General features: G+C 45.7%; 1 protein-coding gene across 2 annotated transcripts in view; it reads right to left on the reverse strand.

Annotated features, from left to right (window-relative positions):
* mfsd10 (major facilitator superfamily domain containing 10) overlaps positions 1-16,375 on the reverse strand; it is a 53,548-nt gene that overhangs the window by 12,345 nt on the left and 24,828 nt on the right. For both annotated transcript variants that reach the window (XM_072257612.1, XM_072257611.1), the window contains exons 3-8: positions 15,376-15,472; positions 13,224-13,327; positions 10,793-10,951; positions 9,644-9,832; positions 6,121-6,229; positions 2,795-2,906 (exon numbers count right to left, since the gene is read on the reverse strand). In XM_072257612.1, coding sequence (XP_072113713.1) covers positions 2,795-2,906; positions 6,121-6,229; positions 9,644-9,832; positions 10,793-10,951; positions 13,224-13,327; positions 15,376-15,472 — 770 coding nt within the window. The remainder of the gene's footprint in view (positions 1-2,794; positions 2,907-6,120; positions 6,230-9,643; positions 9,833-10,792; positions 10,952-13,223; positions 13,328-15,375; positions 15,473-16,375) is intronic.

The following is a 16,375-nucleotide window of genomic DNA, read 5'->3' on the forward strand; positions in this document are numbered from 1 at the left end:
GGATCCCTTAACTAAGAAAGAATGTGTTGTCATTGGAGAGGGTCCAGAGGAGATTCACTACAATGATCCCAGGAATGAAAGGATTAACGTATGAGGAGTGTGTGATGGTTCTGGTTCCGTAGCGACTGCAGTTTAGAAGAATGAGGAGGGGATCTCATTGAGACCTACCAAATATTAAAGGCCTAGATAGAGTGGATATGCAAAGGATGTTCCCAATAGTGGGACAGTCTAGAACCAGAGGGCATAGCCTCAGAATGGAAGGAGGCACTGGTATTTCCTTACCAGGCTGAGATGCAGCTAATCGATAAACACTTCACTACACATCTATAGAAGTTTGTCAAAGTTTTAGATGTCATGCCACCAATAGCAGAGGTACTTAATGAATACTTTACTTCAGTGTTCACTATGGAAAAGGATCTTTGTGATTGTAGTGATGACTTGCAGCGGACTGAAAAGCTTGAGCATGTAGATATTAAAGAGGATGTGCTGGAGCTTTTGGAAAGCATCAAATTGGATAAGTCGCCGGGACCGGATGAGATGTACCCCAGGCTACTGTGGGAGGTGTGGGAGGAGATTGCTGAGCCTCTGGCGATGATCTTTGCATCATCAATGGGGATGGGAGAGGTTCCGGAGGATTGGAGGGTTGTGGATGTTGTTCCTTGTTCAAGAAAGGGAGTAGAAATAGCCCAGGAAATTATAGACCAGTGAGTCTTACTTCAGTGGTTGGTAAGTTGATGGAGAAGATTCTGAGAGGCAGGATTTATGAACATTTGAAGATGTATAATATGATTAGGAATAGTCAGCATGGCTTTGTCAAGGGCAGGTCATGCCTTACGAGCCTGAATGAATTTTTTGAGGATGTGACTAAACACATTGATGAAGGAACAGCAGTAGATGTAGTGTATATGGATTTCAGCAAGGCATTTGATAAGGTACCCCATGCCAGGCTTATTGAGAAAGTAAGGAGGCTGATGACACAAAGGTTGGGGGTGTTGTGGATAGTGTGGAGGGCTGTCAGAGGTTATAGCGGGACATTGATAGGATACAAAACTGGGCAGAGAAGTGGCAGATGGAGTTCAATCCAAATAAGTGTGAAGTGGTTCATTTTGGAAGGTCAAATATGATGGCAGAATATAGTATTAATGGTAAGACTCTTGGCAGTGTGAAGGATCAGAGGGATCTTGGGGTCCGGGCCCATAGGACGCTCAAAGCAGCTGCGCAGGTTGACTCTGTGGTTAAGAAGGTGTATGGTGTATTGGCCTTCATCAATCGTGGAATTGAATTTAGGAGCCGAGAGGTAATGTTGCAGCTATATAGGTCCCTGGTCAGACCCCATTTGGAGTACTGCGCTCAGTTCTGGTCGCCTCACTACAGGAAGGATGTGGAAACTATAGAAAGGATGCAGAGGAGATTTACAAGGATGTTGCTTGGATTGGGGAGCATGTCTTATGAGAATACGTTGAGTGAACTCGGCCTTTTCTTCTTGGAGCGATGGAGGACGAGAGGTGACCTGATAGAGGTGTATAAGATGATGAGAGGCACTGATCGTGTGGATAGTCAGAGGCTTTTTCCCAGGGCTGAAATGGCTGCCACAAGAGGACACAGGTTTAAGGTGCTGGGGAGTAGGTACAGAGGAGATGTCAGGGGTAAAGTTTTTTACGCAGAGAGTGGTGAGTGCGTGGAATGGGCTGCCGGCAAAGAGACTTTTAAGAGACTTTTGGATAGGTACATGGAGCTTAGAAAGGTAGAGTGCTATGGGTAACTCTAGTAATTTCTAAGGTAGGGACATGTTCAGCACAACTTTGTGGGCCGAAGGGCCTGTATTGTGCTGTAGGTTTTTTACGTTTCTATGTTCTATAATTGCACAGACGTGCTGGACCCAGAGAGATCCTCTGATCTAATAATACCGAGGAATTTAAAGTTGCTGACCCTCTCCACCTCTGACCCCCTGATGAGGACGGGCGCATGGACCTCTGGTTTCCTTCCTTCTTGGTTTTGCTGACATTAAGAGGTTGGTGTTGTGACCTCACCTTGCCAGATTTTCAATCTCCCTCCTATAAACTGATTCATCGCCACCTTTGATCCACCCAATGACAGTGCTGTCTTCAGCAAACTTAAACTTGCAATTTAGCATTTGAGCTGTGCTTGGCCTCACAGTCATAAGTGTAAAGTGAGTAGAGCAGGAGGCTAAGCTCACTGCCTTGTGGTGCACCTGTGCAGATGGAGATTGTGGAGATGTTGTTGCCAATTTGAACTGACTGGGGTCTGCAAGTGAGGAAATCAAGGATCCAGTTGCACAAGGAGCTATTGAGGTCAAGGACTTGATTAGTTTTGAGTGGATGATGATGTTGAATGCTGAGCTGTAGTCGATAAAGAACATTCCGACGTATGCATCGTTGTTGTCCAGATGTTCCAGGGTTGAGTGAAGAGCCAATGAAATGGCATTGAAACAGTAGACAAACTGAAGCAGGTCCAAGTCGATTCTCAGGCAGGAGTTGATACGTTTTCATCAGCAACCTCTCAAAATACTTCATCTCAATAGATGTCAGTGCTACTGGATGATAGTCATTGAGACAGGTTACCAGGTTCTTCTTAGGCACCGATGTAATTAAAGCCTGCTTGAAGCAGGTAGGTACCTCAGACTGCCAAAATGTTGAACAATATTGGCACATTATAATGTAATCTTCAAACTTCTGTACCTTGGTGCAATGACAACTGCATCCCATCTCTCTACTCTGGAACCTTATTTTTTTGGATATTCAATAAGATCCAAATAGATAAATAAAGGCCTTACCTGTCAAAGTGGAAGCGTTGATGAGTGAGGAAGCTGAGGGTGTACTCCAAGCCAGAGAACAGGAAGAGGTACAGGAAGTAAACCAGCCCCAGGACTTTCAGAGCCTGCATACCTGGATTGTTATAGAAAACAAAAAAGAAGAAGAATTATCCTAAACACTGAATAATTATCCCGAGAATAAATATCCTGCTTGTGGATTACAGGAGGAAGAGAGACTGGCTCACCCGATCAACATCAATGGGACTGCAGTTGAGAAGGTGAGTAGTTTCCAGTTCCTTGGTATACACATCACCGAAGATCTCACCTGGACTGTACACACCAGCTGTGTGGCAAAATAGCGTGTCTTCCACTTCAGGCAACTGAAGTTCAGCATGAGCACTGAAATCCTAAAGACCTTCTACAGCGGCACAATTGAGAGCATCCTGACTGGCTGTATCATCACCCACCCCCCAGCATAGGAACTGCACCAACCTTGACCACTGGGCACTGCAGAGAGTGGTACGGACAGCCCAGCACGTCTGTGGGACATGAACCTCCCTCTATTGAGGAAGTTTACAGCAGCAGGTGCATAAAGAAGGCCTGGAAGATCATTGGGGACACCAGTCGCACCAACCATAAACTGTGTCGGCTGCTTCCGTCTGGCAAACGGTATCGCAGCATTAAAGCCCGGACCAACAGGCTTCTTTCTGCAACATCTCCTCCACTACCTCCATCAGCACAGGTGCACCACAAGGCTGTGTGCTTAGCCCCCTGTTTACTCGCTTTACACTTGTGAAGCTCCAATGTCAGTCTTAAGTTTGCCGATGACACCACTGTCAGTGGCTGAATCGAAGGTGGTGGTGAATCAGCGTACAGGAGGGAGATTGAAAACCTATCCGAGTGGTGTCACAACACCTCTCACTCAATGTCAGCAAGACCAAGGAGCTGATTATTGACTACCGGAGGAAGAAAACACTCACTCACTCCATCACTGAATGGTTCCCACAACCTATGGACTCACTTTCAAGGACTCTTCATCTTACGTTCTCGATATTTATTGTTTATTTAATATAATTATTTTATGTGTCTTTGTATTTACTGTGAATGCCCACAAGAAAATGAATCTCAGGGTTGTATACAGCGGTCGTGGAGCATACAGATCCCTTCTTTGTAGAGGTTGGTGTCTTGGACCTCCAGAAAGTGCTCCACAGCAGGGGTGACTGATAAGTTTGTGGCCTAATGCAGAAGAAGATGAGGAGAAACTTCAAACTTTCTGCATTTTCACTCAAAGAGTTGAGCTGCACGTTCATGTAACGAGAGCTGTATAACACATCTCCTTCTACCCTAGGCCACAAACTTCTCAATCACCCCTGCTGTGGACCACCTGGAGGTCCAAGACGCTCTCATTACATGCACGTGCAGTTCAACTCTTTGAGCGATAATGCAGAAAGTTTGAAGATAATAACTCATCTCCTTCTACCCTAGGCCACAAACTTATCAATCACCCCTCATATATGTACTTTGAAGTTTGTATCTGCCTCATTCTACATACCCATCATTCTGTGCAAAAACCTACCTCTGACATTCCCCTGGACTTTCCTCCAATCACCTGAAAATTATGCCCCCGAGAATTAGCCATTTCTGCCCTGGGGAAAAGGTCCCTGGCTATCCCTGTGATCTATGCTTTTTGTAATCTTATACATCTCTATCAAGTCACCCCTCATCTTGTGTCACTCCAAACAGAAAAGCCCCCACTCGCTCAACCTATCCTCATAAGACTTATTCTCCAATCCAAGCAGCATCCTGGTAAATTTCCTCTGCACCCTCCCGAAAGCTTCCACAGCTTTCCTACAATGAGGCGACCAGAACTGAGCATAATACTCCGACTGTGGTCTAACCAGAATTTTGTAGACTACAATATAGAGCTTGGAGATACCTTGCCATTCATTCATTGTCGCCACAGTCTTCAAATGCCAAAACTCCCTTCCCAAATACACTTTAATAACTTCACCAGAATGACTGCCACAGCTCACTACCTTCTTTCCAAGGGCAATTTGCGAAAGGCGACCCAATGCCCAGATCTGTGCAATAGAAATAATGCACCGAAACATTCAAACTCCACCATGGATACAAAAGGAGGAGGGTTAGGCATTTGGCTAGCAACCCCATCCTGTAAAAACCCAGAGCTACAGAAACTCCAAAGACCTCAGGACCTGGGAAAGGAAGGAGCTTCGCCTAAAAGATGTATGAAGTTGTGTGGTGAGAGCAGATCAACCTTCAGCCCAGGACAGAGTACTTTGGCAGCTGGACAACAGAAATGGCTCAATGGAAAACAGAATCTAATTCTCTGATTTATTATTTATTCATTCATGGGAAGCTAGGCCGGCATTGATCATCTATCCCCAAATTCCCCAAACAGAAGAGGCAATTAACAGTCAATCCATTAATGGTTCTGGAGTCTCATAGAGGAGTCTCAGGCAGCAATGGCAGATTTCATTCTTTGAAGCACATTAATGAACCAGGTGGAATTTTTTTAAATATCAGCTTTACGTGGGAAATACATCTCTACCAAAGGAGGTGTAAGGCACTCCTTCCCTCCGCTAGCCTGCAGGTCACCCTGGGGCAAGGTGTAGCACCTGCTTAGCCCCCTGATCAGGGTCATGTGAAGCCACGGGAGCAGGTGATGGATGGTCATATGAGCAGCTGGTGCTCACCACTTGTCTTGGTTATGCCAGGCAGACAATCTCTGAATAGTATTGATAATAACTGGGTTCATCTATCTTATAGAGACACCACCCAGAAAAAGGCAAGGGCAAACCATTTCTGTCGAAAAATTTGCCGATAATGGGCCATGATCGCCAACGTCATATGACACAGCACACAATGATGATGATGATGAGTTTCACAGCTTTTTGTACAAGAAGTCTGATAACAGTAGAATGGAAGCTGCCCTCGAGCCTGGTGGTACGTGTTTTCATGCTTTTGTATCTTCTGCCCAATGGGCAAGGGAGAAGAGAGAATGTCTGGGATGAGAGGAGGAGAGAATATTCGGAGTGGCAGAGGGAAGTGTAGATGAGTCAATTGGAGGGGTGACTGGTTTGCATATATACACTCTTATTAATTTTTATAATTAGTTAACTAATCCACTATCATTGTAACATGTTTCTACCAGGGTTAGTATATGGTGAACTCTCAAGATAATTGGTTATTGCTTAAAACCAATAAATAACCTTCCAAAACAACCCACAAAGGATCACTGACTTACTGTCACTGATGGAGCAGACTTAATGTGTAGGAGACAGAAGAAGAGAGGAGATTCCTGGGAGAGTCATCGGATATTCACCCACCTTCTGGAGAGGGAGAGTCCTTCCTTTGCTGGATGGCGGAGAATCGGAACAGTGCCACAGGGCTGAGTAGGTTCACGGCATTCTGGAAGGTGGACGAGACCGAGGAGATCTATGTGGAGAGTCAGAGTCGAATGTCAGCACATACAATGTTAGCATTAAAACAGATCGTCGTCGAGATATCCAGCAAGTCAGGCAGCATCCGCAGAGAGAGATAGAGAGAGAGATAGAGAGAGAGAGAGAGAGAAAATGTTTCCTGTCCAAGACCTTGCATCAGAATTGAGAAATAAAGAAAACAAGTTAGTTTTTGAGTTACAGGGAAGCTGGAACAGTTAAATAAATGAAATATATCAGACTTCACAGTGGAAAAAGATTTAAACTTCTTCGGGGGTGACATACTGTACCTGGAAGAGACTTCACAGTGAAGAAATCTCTGGCTATCCACTCAATCTATCCCTCTTATCAATTTGTACCCCTCCATCAAGTTTAGAGGGATATAGGCCACAGGTGGGAAAATGGGAATAACTTCCATGGACACCATGGCTGGCATGGACCAGTTGGGCCAAAGGGCCTGACTTCATGCTGTATGATTCTACAGTTCTATGGCTGGTCAGTGAAACAATGCAAGATGCTACACTTTGAACGTGATATTCACCCTTCATTAAACCCACAAGACAACAACAGCAGAAGAAAGAACAAACTTGGATTTCCGTAACAACTTTTACCACCTGGCTCGCCACGGTAGCCTAACAGCGTGACGACACTACAGCTCAGAGTGCCAGAGTTCAATTCTGGTGACCTCTGTAAGAAAGTTTGTACATTCTCCCCATGGCTGCATGGGTTTCCTCTGGGGGCACCGCTTTTCCACCACAGTCCAAAAATGTACCGGTTAGTAGGTTAATTGGTGATTGCATTTATTTATTTATCTGTTTATTTATTTTATTTCTTACATCCAAGGGAGTAAAAATCTTTATGTTGCATCTCCATTGCAATGTACAAGCAATAAAGAGGGGAAATGTGGGAAGATATTGCCCCAACACTAAAATTGTATACACAATTGAGGTTAAGAGCCGAGAGGTAATGTTACAGCTATATAGGACCCTGGTCTGACCCCACTTGAAGTACTGTGCTCAATTCTGGTCACCTCACTACAGGAAGGATTTGGAAGTCATAGAAAGGATGCAGAGGAGACTTACAAGGATGTTGCCTGGATTGTGGAGCATGCCTTATGAGAATAGGTTGAGTGAACTTGGCCCTTTCTCTTTGGAGCGATGGAGGATGAGAGGTGACTTGATAGAGGTGTGCAAGATAATGAGAGGCATTGATTGTGTGGATAGTCAGAGGCTTTTCCCCAGGGCTGAAATGGCTAGCACGAGAGGGCATAGTTTTAAGGGTGCTTGGAAGTAGGTACAGAGGAGATGTCAGAGTTAAGTTTTTTTACGCAGAGAGTAGTGAGTGCGTGGAATGGGCTGCCGGTGACGGAAACAAAAGGGTCTTTTAAGAGACTCCTGGATGGCTACATGGAGCTTAGAAAAATAAAGGGCTATGGGTAAAGCCTAGGTAGTTCTAAGGTAGGGACATGTTCGGCACAGCTTTGTTGGCCGAAGGGCCTGTATTGTGCTGTATGCTTTCTATGTTTCTGTAATTGTTTTGTACACATTTATGTACAGTCAGATACACAATCAGATCAATGTGTATTGATAAATCTGATGGCCTGGTAAATCATCCTGTCATTCGGCTCGGGGTCAAACAGGTGGTTTGCTGGGTGACACGACTCCTGGGGCCAGAAAGGCCTGTTCCGCACCCTATCTCTAAATAAATACATACATAGCATGCCCCAGATCGGTGAAGGATCCCGATGAGTGGACTCCATGGTAATGTAGCCATGGCAACTGATTAGCACAGCACGATCCCACAAGCACCAGTTTGTTTTGGAGAATCAATGTCTGGAACCATGGGGTTTGAACCTGCAGTCAGAAGAGTCCACTCCCTACTAAGCCATGGTGAAGACCCCTTGGGGCACGTTCAACTGGGTTAGTAGCAATAAGTGTGGGCGTTTAAGGATAAAAAGATAAGTTCTGTTGCTTATTTCTGTATTTCATTGTCTTACTGTTAAAATATAACAGAGACATTGAAATAAATGAAGCATTTTAGAAAACCTATTCAAAAATTAAGAATATTAATCTTTTAAAAACACAATTGAAAAATAACATCCATCTTAATAGTATTGTATTTGTAACCATGTACTATCGAAGTACTGATGTGTACAGCAGGTCTGTGAGGATTTCAAAATGTATTATCCATCGTCACATGCTCTCACAACCATCCAGCTGATGCCAAGCTGGAGAGAGTCATTTCCTGTGAAAACATCTCACTATTTTTGGGTAAGAAATTGGTATTCGCCGCTTCATTTGACAGTAAAAATAATCATTTTTTTTTATTATGGATGGGGTTTAAATGCTGCATGCCAACAAAATTTGTGTGCGTGCCATAGATTTGCCACCCCCACCCTACCAAGCCGCAAATTGTTATCAGGACATACAAGATTTACCAAGATGCTGCCTGGATTAGAAAGCACGTCTTATGAGGATAGATTGAGCAAGCTAGGGTTTGTCTCTTTGGAGTGAAGGAGGATGAGAGGTGACTTGATAGAGGTGTACAAGATGCATATGGCCAAGTGGTTAAGGCATCGGTCTAGAGATCTGAAGGTCGCTAGTTCGAGCCTCAGCTGAGACAGCGCATTGTGTCCTTGAGCAAGGCACTTAACCGCACATTGCTCTGCGACGACACTGGTGCCAAGCTGTATCGGCCCTAGTGCCCTTCCCTTGGACAACATCGGTGGCATGGAGAGGGGAGACCTGCAGTATGGGCAACTGCCGGTCTTCCATACAACCTTGCCCAGGCCTGCGCCCTGGAAACCTTCCAAGGCGCAAATCCATGGTCTCACGAGACTAACAGATGCCTATTACAAGATGATAACAGGCATAGATAGAGTGGACAGTCAGAGACTTTTACCTAGGGCAGAATAGGCTGATATGAGTGGGCATAGTTTTAAGGTGACTGGAGGAAAGTATAGATGGGATGTCATGGATAGATTTTATTTTAAAATAGAGAGTGGTAGTTGCACGGACTGCCCTGCCAGAAGTGGTGGAGATACATTAGGGACATTTAAGAGACTCTTAGATAGGCACATGGATGACAGGAAAATGGATGAAATATGTGGGAAGGAAGGGATAGATTGATCTTGAAGTAGGTTGAAAAGTGGGCACAATATGTGGGCCGAAAGGCCTGTACTGTTCCATATTCAAAATCCACACAAGCAGTACCAGAGGGAAAGATTGAACCTAAATCCCTGGTCTGAGGTGTTAACTCTCCCATCTGCCCCGTCGTGACAACCTTTAAACCTCTCTACATTCCCTCCCTCCCCCCAAACCCCTCTGAACCTTGGTTTCTCCCCAACCCTGCGCCACCTCAGCCCCACAGACCGTGCCCTCCAAATCCCGGCACACCCTTCCTCCCAGCATACCCGCTTCTCCCTCGGGAGGGTCTCTGGGAGGAAGAAGAAGACAAAGAGCAGGTCCGACACCACGAGGGCCATGGCCAGCAGTGCGGGTTGGAGGTAGAAGGCTTCGTCTTTGCCAGCCCGCGTCCCGAGGAAGGCTCCGATCATGGGTCCAACGGTGAAGCCCAGGGAGAAAGCCACGCCAACCATTGCCTGGGGGGGAAGAGAGACACAGGAGGGTCAGGAGGAGAAGCTGAGAAACACAAACAGCCCGCGAACCTCGTACGTACGTGGATTAGAGGGAAATGGGAGTATGGTGGCGTAGCGCAGGTCAGCACGGTGGCAAAGTGGTTAGCACAACGCTTCACTGTACCAGTGATCCGGGTTCAATTCCTGCCGCCGTCTATAAGTTCTCCTCATAACCACACGGGTTTCTTCCAGGTCCTCCAGTTCTCTCGCACAGTTTAAAGACCAACAGGTTCGTAGATTAATCGTGTATTGTCCTGTGCTGGGCAGAGCGATACATTGGGCCAGAAGGGCCTGTTCCAAGCTGCATCTCTAAATTAAATAAGTAAACAGGGCGATAGAAGGATACGGGGCAAGCCAAGGGTGATAAGTCATATAGCACAGTAACAGGCCCTTGAGCCCAACCAGTCCATGCTGACCAAAGTTCCCATCTCTGCTGGTCCCATTTACCTTCGTTTGGCCCGTACCCTCCTCGACCTTTTCTACCCATGTGTGTTTTAAATGCTACTAATGTACCGACGTTGGGACTGGATGAGGTAGGAGATGGCCTGCATGAATGCGTTGGGCTGAAGGGCCTGCTTCCATGCTGCATACCCTCTAGAACTGCCTCTGCACGTCAATGGGCGCCACAGTAGCACAGCAGTTTGCGCAATGCTAATATAGTTTGGGGCACCACAGTTCAATCCAGCAAGGGATTTCTATGTCCTCCCTGTGGGATACCCGGGTTTCCCCCGGGTGCTCTGGTTTCCTCTCACAGTCAATTGTAAATAGTCCCATGATTAGGCTAGGATTAAACTGGAGGTTGCTGGGTGGCGAGGCTTGAAGGGTGAGAAGAGCTTATCTCTAAATTTAAAAACATAATAATAATGATAATAATAAAACTCCACCAGCGGCCCACAAGAACACACCCCCCTCTCAGCCACTTACCATGCCTTTGCTGCGTGCCTGGGGAGACGGAAGGTCAGCAATGATTGCCGTGGACAAGCTGACATTCCCTTTGCTGATCCCACCCACCACTCGGGACAGGAGGAAGATCCCAAAGTTCCTTGAGAGAGCCCAGAGTGCATATGAAACTAGCAGACCAGCCTGGAATTTGGGAGAGAAAACTGGTGAGACAAGGTTCAGGAACCCTCTTCCCACCTGCCCACAACACCTCCCCTATCTGCAGCCATTAATCACCTTGCTTTCCCATCACCTCCAACCCTCTGCTGCCTTCACCTATCACCTCCAAGACTCTGTTGCTATCTCCACCTCTCCCCCCTTCCTCACTCTTCCTCACTCGCATCCACCTATCACCTTGCAGTAACAACTTCATCCCTTCGTTTCATCCTATCTCCCCTCTATTCTCCCAGTCCAGGTGAAAAACCTCGATTTGAAACATCAACTATCTATTTCCCTCCACAGATGCTGCCTGACCTGCTGAGTTCCTCCAGCATTTTGTGTGTTGCTCCAGATCCCAGTATTGCAGTCCCATGTCTCCTGTGTGCCCAGGATAATTTCAACATAGTACAGTAAAGCACAGTACAGGGGCCATTCAGCCCACAATATTGTACCACCCTTTTAACCTGCTCTGAGATCAATCCTACCCATCCCTCCTTCATAACCCTCCATTGTTCTTTCATCCTTGTGCCCCTAATGTACCTGCTTCCACCACCAGCCCTGGCTGTGCCACACACCCACCACTCTCCCTGTGAAAGATTTACCTCTGACATCCCCCCTACACTTTCTTCCTATCAACTTAAAATTATGCCCCCTTGTATTGCCCATTTCCCCCCTGGGAAAAAGTTTCTGGATGTTCATTCGATCTGTGCCTCCTATCATCTTGTACATCTCTGTCATGAATCTGCTAATCCTCCTTCGCTCCAAAGGGAGCTTGCTCAACTCACATACATAAATCATGCTCTTCAATCCAGACAGTATCCTGGTAAATCTCCTCCACACCCTCTATCAAGCTTCCACATCCTTCCTATAATGACGGCACCAGAACACAACACAACACCCCAAGTGTGGTCTAACTAGGATTTCATAGAGATGCAACATTACCTCGTGACTCTTGAACTCAATCCCCAGTTAATATAGACTGGGCACCTTAACCACTCAACTTTGAGGGACCTCTTTCTAACTACCCCATTACAGGAAGGATGTGGAGGCTTTGGAGAGGGTGCAGAAGAGGTTCACCAGTCTACTGCCTGGATTAGAGGGCACTGCACTGCAAGGTTAGACAAACCTGGGTTGTTTTTACTGGAGTGCCGCAGGGTGATGGGAAACCTGACAGAACTTTAGAAAATTATGAGAGGTACAGGCCATAAGACACAGGAACAGTATTAGTCCATGTGGCCCATAAAGTCTGTTTCATTGTTCCATCGTAACTGATTTACTTTCTCTGTCAAACCCATTTCCTGCCTTCTTCCCATAACCTTTGACACTTACTGATTAAGAACCTATCAACCTCCACTTTAAATATACCCAATGACTTGGCCTCCACAGCGTCTGTGTCAATGAATTCCACAGGTTCACCACCCTCTAGCTAAAGAAATTCCTCCTCATCTCTGTTCTAACATACGTCCTGTTATTCTGAGGTTGTGCCTTTGGTCCTAGACTCTCCCACTACTGGAAATATCTTCTATCCAGGCCCTTCAATATTTGATAGGTTTCAATGAGATTCCACCCATTCTTCTAAACTCTAGCGAGTACAGGCCCAGAGCCACCAAATGCATATGTTAACCATTGTATTCCCGGGATAATTTTCATTAATCCTCTCTAATGCGAAGAGAGGGACAGAAACATGATAATGGAAAATAGCCACAGTTTACCTGATGTTGAAAGTTTCAGTGTTTCAATACGCCCATTTAGAAAGTAAGTTTTCCACCAGGTGGAAGATAAGATGTTCTTCCAGTTTACATTGAGTCTCACTATGGAAACGAGGAGACTCAGGCAGACAGGCTGGAACAGGAATGGGATTGGGAATTGGAGTCTTTGGGTTGTGGTGGGGCGGGAAAACAACTGTGGCCGATTGGGTGGCATGGTAGTGTAGCGGTTAGTGTGATACTTTACAGCACCAGCAATCACCGATCGGGGTTCATTTCCACCACTGTTTGTACGTACTCACTGTGACCGCATTGGTTTTCTCACACATTCCAAAAGGCATATGGGTTAGTAAGTTGTGAGCATGCTAAGTTGGCACTGGAAGGATGGCAACACTTGTGGGCTGCCCCCAGCACATCCTCAGACTAAGTTGGTCATTGACGCAAACGACGCATGCATGTTTCGATGTACATGTGACAAATAAAATTAATCTTCAATCTTCTTCATCTCCACACAGACAGGATCATCGATTGAACAGCATGATTGAACCTACCATGGTCACCATCATCAGTATCCTGCGGCCAAAGTAGTCCGAGGCAGCGCCAGTTACAGGAGACACCAGGAACTGTAGCACTGAGAAGATGGATCCAATGAGTCCTGGACAGAAAGGAAATAGGCACATGGATGAAAGAAATAAGGGGCTATCTAAGAGTTTCATAAATGCCCCTGTTGTATTTGGTTCTCCTACCACCCCTGGTAGGACACTCATATCCCCCTATATTTTCCTCCAATTACCTTAAAATTATGCCCCCTCGTATTAGCTACTTCCATGTTGAGAAGAGTCTCCAGCTGTCTGCTTGATATGCCTCTTATCATCTTGTACACCTCCATCAAGTCACCTCTCATCTTGCTTCGGTCCAAAAAGGAAAGCCCTAATGCGCCCTACCCTCATGAGACATGAGATATGCTCTCTAATCCGGGTAGCATTTTGGTAAATCTCCTCCGAACTCTGTAATAATCTGAAGGAGGAGAAGATGGCGGCACGACGGTAGCGCGTGCGGCCACTTCAGTGGTGATGTCTGTAATCTGTCAAGTAGGGGACCGTGCACAATCCTGATTTGATGGAGACAGACGTAAGAGCACGGAGGAACATCTGGAAAACTTCTGAAATGCCCGCTTCACTGCCGCTGCTACTGTGTGGTAACCGGAATCTCCGGAGCTGAAGGCCCCAAGATCCTCGGCTTTGCTTGTTTCAGCGGGCAGGGAGAGGTCGAAGGCGCTCGGCAGAGGATGGCGCTCGGGAGGCTGTATCTGAAAGGCTGGTCAGGAGCTCAAAGTTTTCGGACGGATGGACTCAGTGTCGGCTGTGGTCGACTGCGTCTAAGGTATCAGCAAGTTGGTGGTGCCTGGAGGTTTATGGCAGGGAGTTTCTCCCTTTTGCCGCCGCTATCAGGGACTCTGGGAGTCGATCGACTCAGGGACTTTTGAGACTTTATTTACTGTGCCCATGGTTTGTTCTTCATCAAATTACAGTATTGCTTTGCACTGCTGTAACTATATGTTATAATTATGTGGTTCTGTCAGTGTTAATCTTTGGTTTATCCTGTTTTCTGTGATATCACTCCGGAGAAACATTGTATCATTTCTTAATGCATGTATGCATTTCTAAATGACAATAGAAGAGGACTGAGTGTTCTCATAATCTAAAAAAATCTAAAACTCTCTCTAAAGCCTCTACATCCTTCCACAGTGACCAGAACTGAACTCAATTTTCCAAGTGTGATCTAACCACGGTTTTATAGAGTTGCAACATTACCTCACATCGTAACTTCCTACACTGACCCATGCTCTAAATTCATTACATTTGTTCCTGATACACCTTGCATCAAAATAGACACACTTCAACCCATCCCACTTTCAGCAATTTTGCCCCATCCTTCCTCACAGTCCTTCCACATGCTGCATTTACCCCGTTACCAAATGCCCCATCCAGCACTCTGGTTCCCATCCCCCTGCCAAACTAGTTTAAGCCCTCCCCAACAGCACCAGCAAACCTGCCTGCAAGGATATTGGTACCCCATGTTCCGGTATAATGGTGGGATAGCTTTGAAGGGCTGAATGACCTACTGTAGTTCATGTTTTCTTCTATTCAACAAATCCCTCCTGATCCTACCCATTGCCAAGATCATATTGTGCTACACTGCCACATACTACATTATGTCACAGGCTCATACAGTAAATATTATTAGGAGTTACACACTCAGTGACCTGTCAGCTTGAATCAGTCTGGCTATTCTCCACTGACCTCTCATTAACAAGGCATTTTTGCCCACAGAACTGCTGTTCACCGGATGTTTTCTGGTTTTTGCATTTCTCTGTAAACCATAGAGACTGTTGTGTGTGAAAATCCTAGGAGATCAGCAGTTTCTTGGATCGCATTTCTTCCCCATTCTGATGTTTGGTCTGAACAACAACTGAACCTCTTGACCATGTCTGCATGCTTTTATGCATTGAGTGGCTGCCACATGATTGGCTGATTAGATATTTGCATGAACAAAGTGCACAGATATACCTAATAAACTGGCCACTGTGTGTATACAGTCAATAATGTACCACCATTGGACCAAGTTAAACTAGTGCGTTCTTGCAAAAGTTTTCAGCACGTTGTACAGCACAGCCACCTGCAAAGAAGCGGTTATACTCACCCCCAAAGAGGACTGTGTTATATTTTCTTACACTGGGAACTCCAATTACATCGGCAAACCAGTCCACTGAACGTTGCAGCGATCGATAAGTGCCGTCCTGTCAATTACAGGTGGAGTAGTTATATTTTGTTTTTTCTTATATATAGAGATACAGTGTGGAACAGGCCAATGAACTGCAGTGCACAGTAACCTGTGTTATGCTTTTGGACTGTGGGCAGAAACAGGAGCATTCAAAGGAAACCCACATGTATCATGGGAGAACGTGCAAGTACCTTACAGATGGCCACAAACACCAGGAAATCTGCAGGTGCCGGAAATTCCAACAACACACACAAAATGCCGGAGGAACTCTGCAGGCCAGGCAGCATCTATGGAAAAGAGTAAATAGTCGAAGTTTTGGTCCTGATAAAGGGTCTGTTTTCTCTTTTCCATGGATGCTGCCTGGCCTGCTGAGCTCCTCCATACAGATGGTGTTGGAATTGAACACAGAACTCCAATGCCCCAATCTGTAATAGTGTTGCACTAACCACTATGCTACTGTTGTACCCCCATAGTTATACCAAGACAAGTCTTACATCTGTTGATTTTTTGAGTCAAGACCCATCATCAGGTCATCATGAAGGGTCTTAGCCCAAAACGTTGTCTGTTTATTCCCCTCCGTGGATGCTGCCTGACCTGCTGAGTTCCTCCAGCATTTTGTGTGTTACTCAGGATTTTAGCATCTGCAGAGTCCCCAGCACTTTTGTCTTACTTCTGTGTTGTGTTCTTAAAATGACACAATATTAATCCCATCCTTTTCTCTTTGCCTTCAGAATCTGCCTATGTAAATTTAACATGATGCAGTTAACAGCTTCCTGCTGGCTGGGATTTCGTACCCTCAGTCCAGACTGATACCGCACAGTACAAATTTAAAAAAACAAAGCTGTCCCCACATTGAAATTTCATGTTTTATTGATTAGCATCACAATGAGAATCCGAGATTAGAAACCTCCCTCCCACC

Source organism: Mobula birostris, chromosome 5 (assembly GCF_030028105.1).
Source record: "Mobula birostris isolate sMobBir1 chromosome 5, sMobBir1.hap1, whole genome shotgun sequence".
NCBI lineage: Eukaryota > Metazoa > Chordata > Chondrichthyes > Myliobatiformes > Myliobatidae > Mobula > Mobula birostris.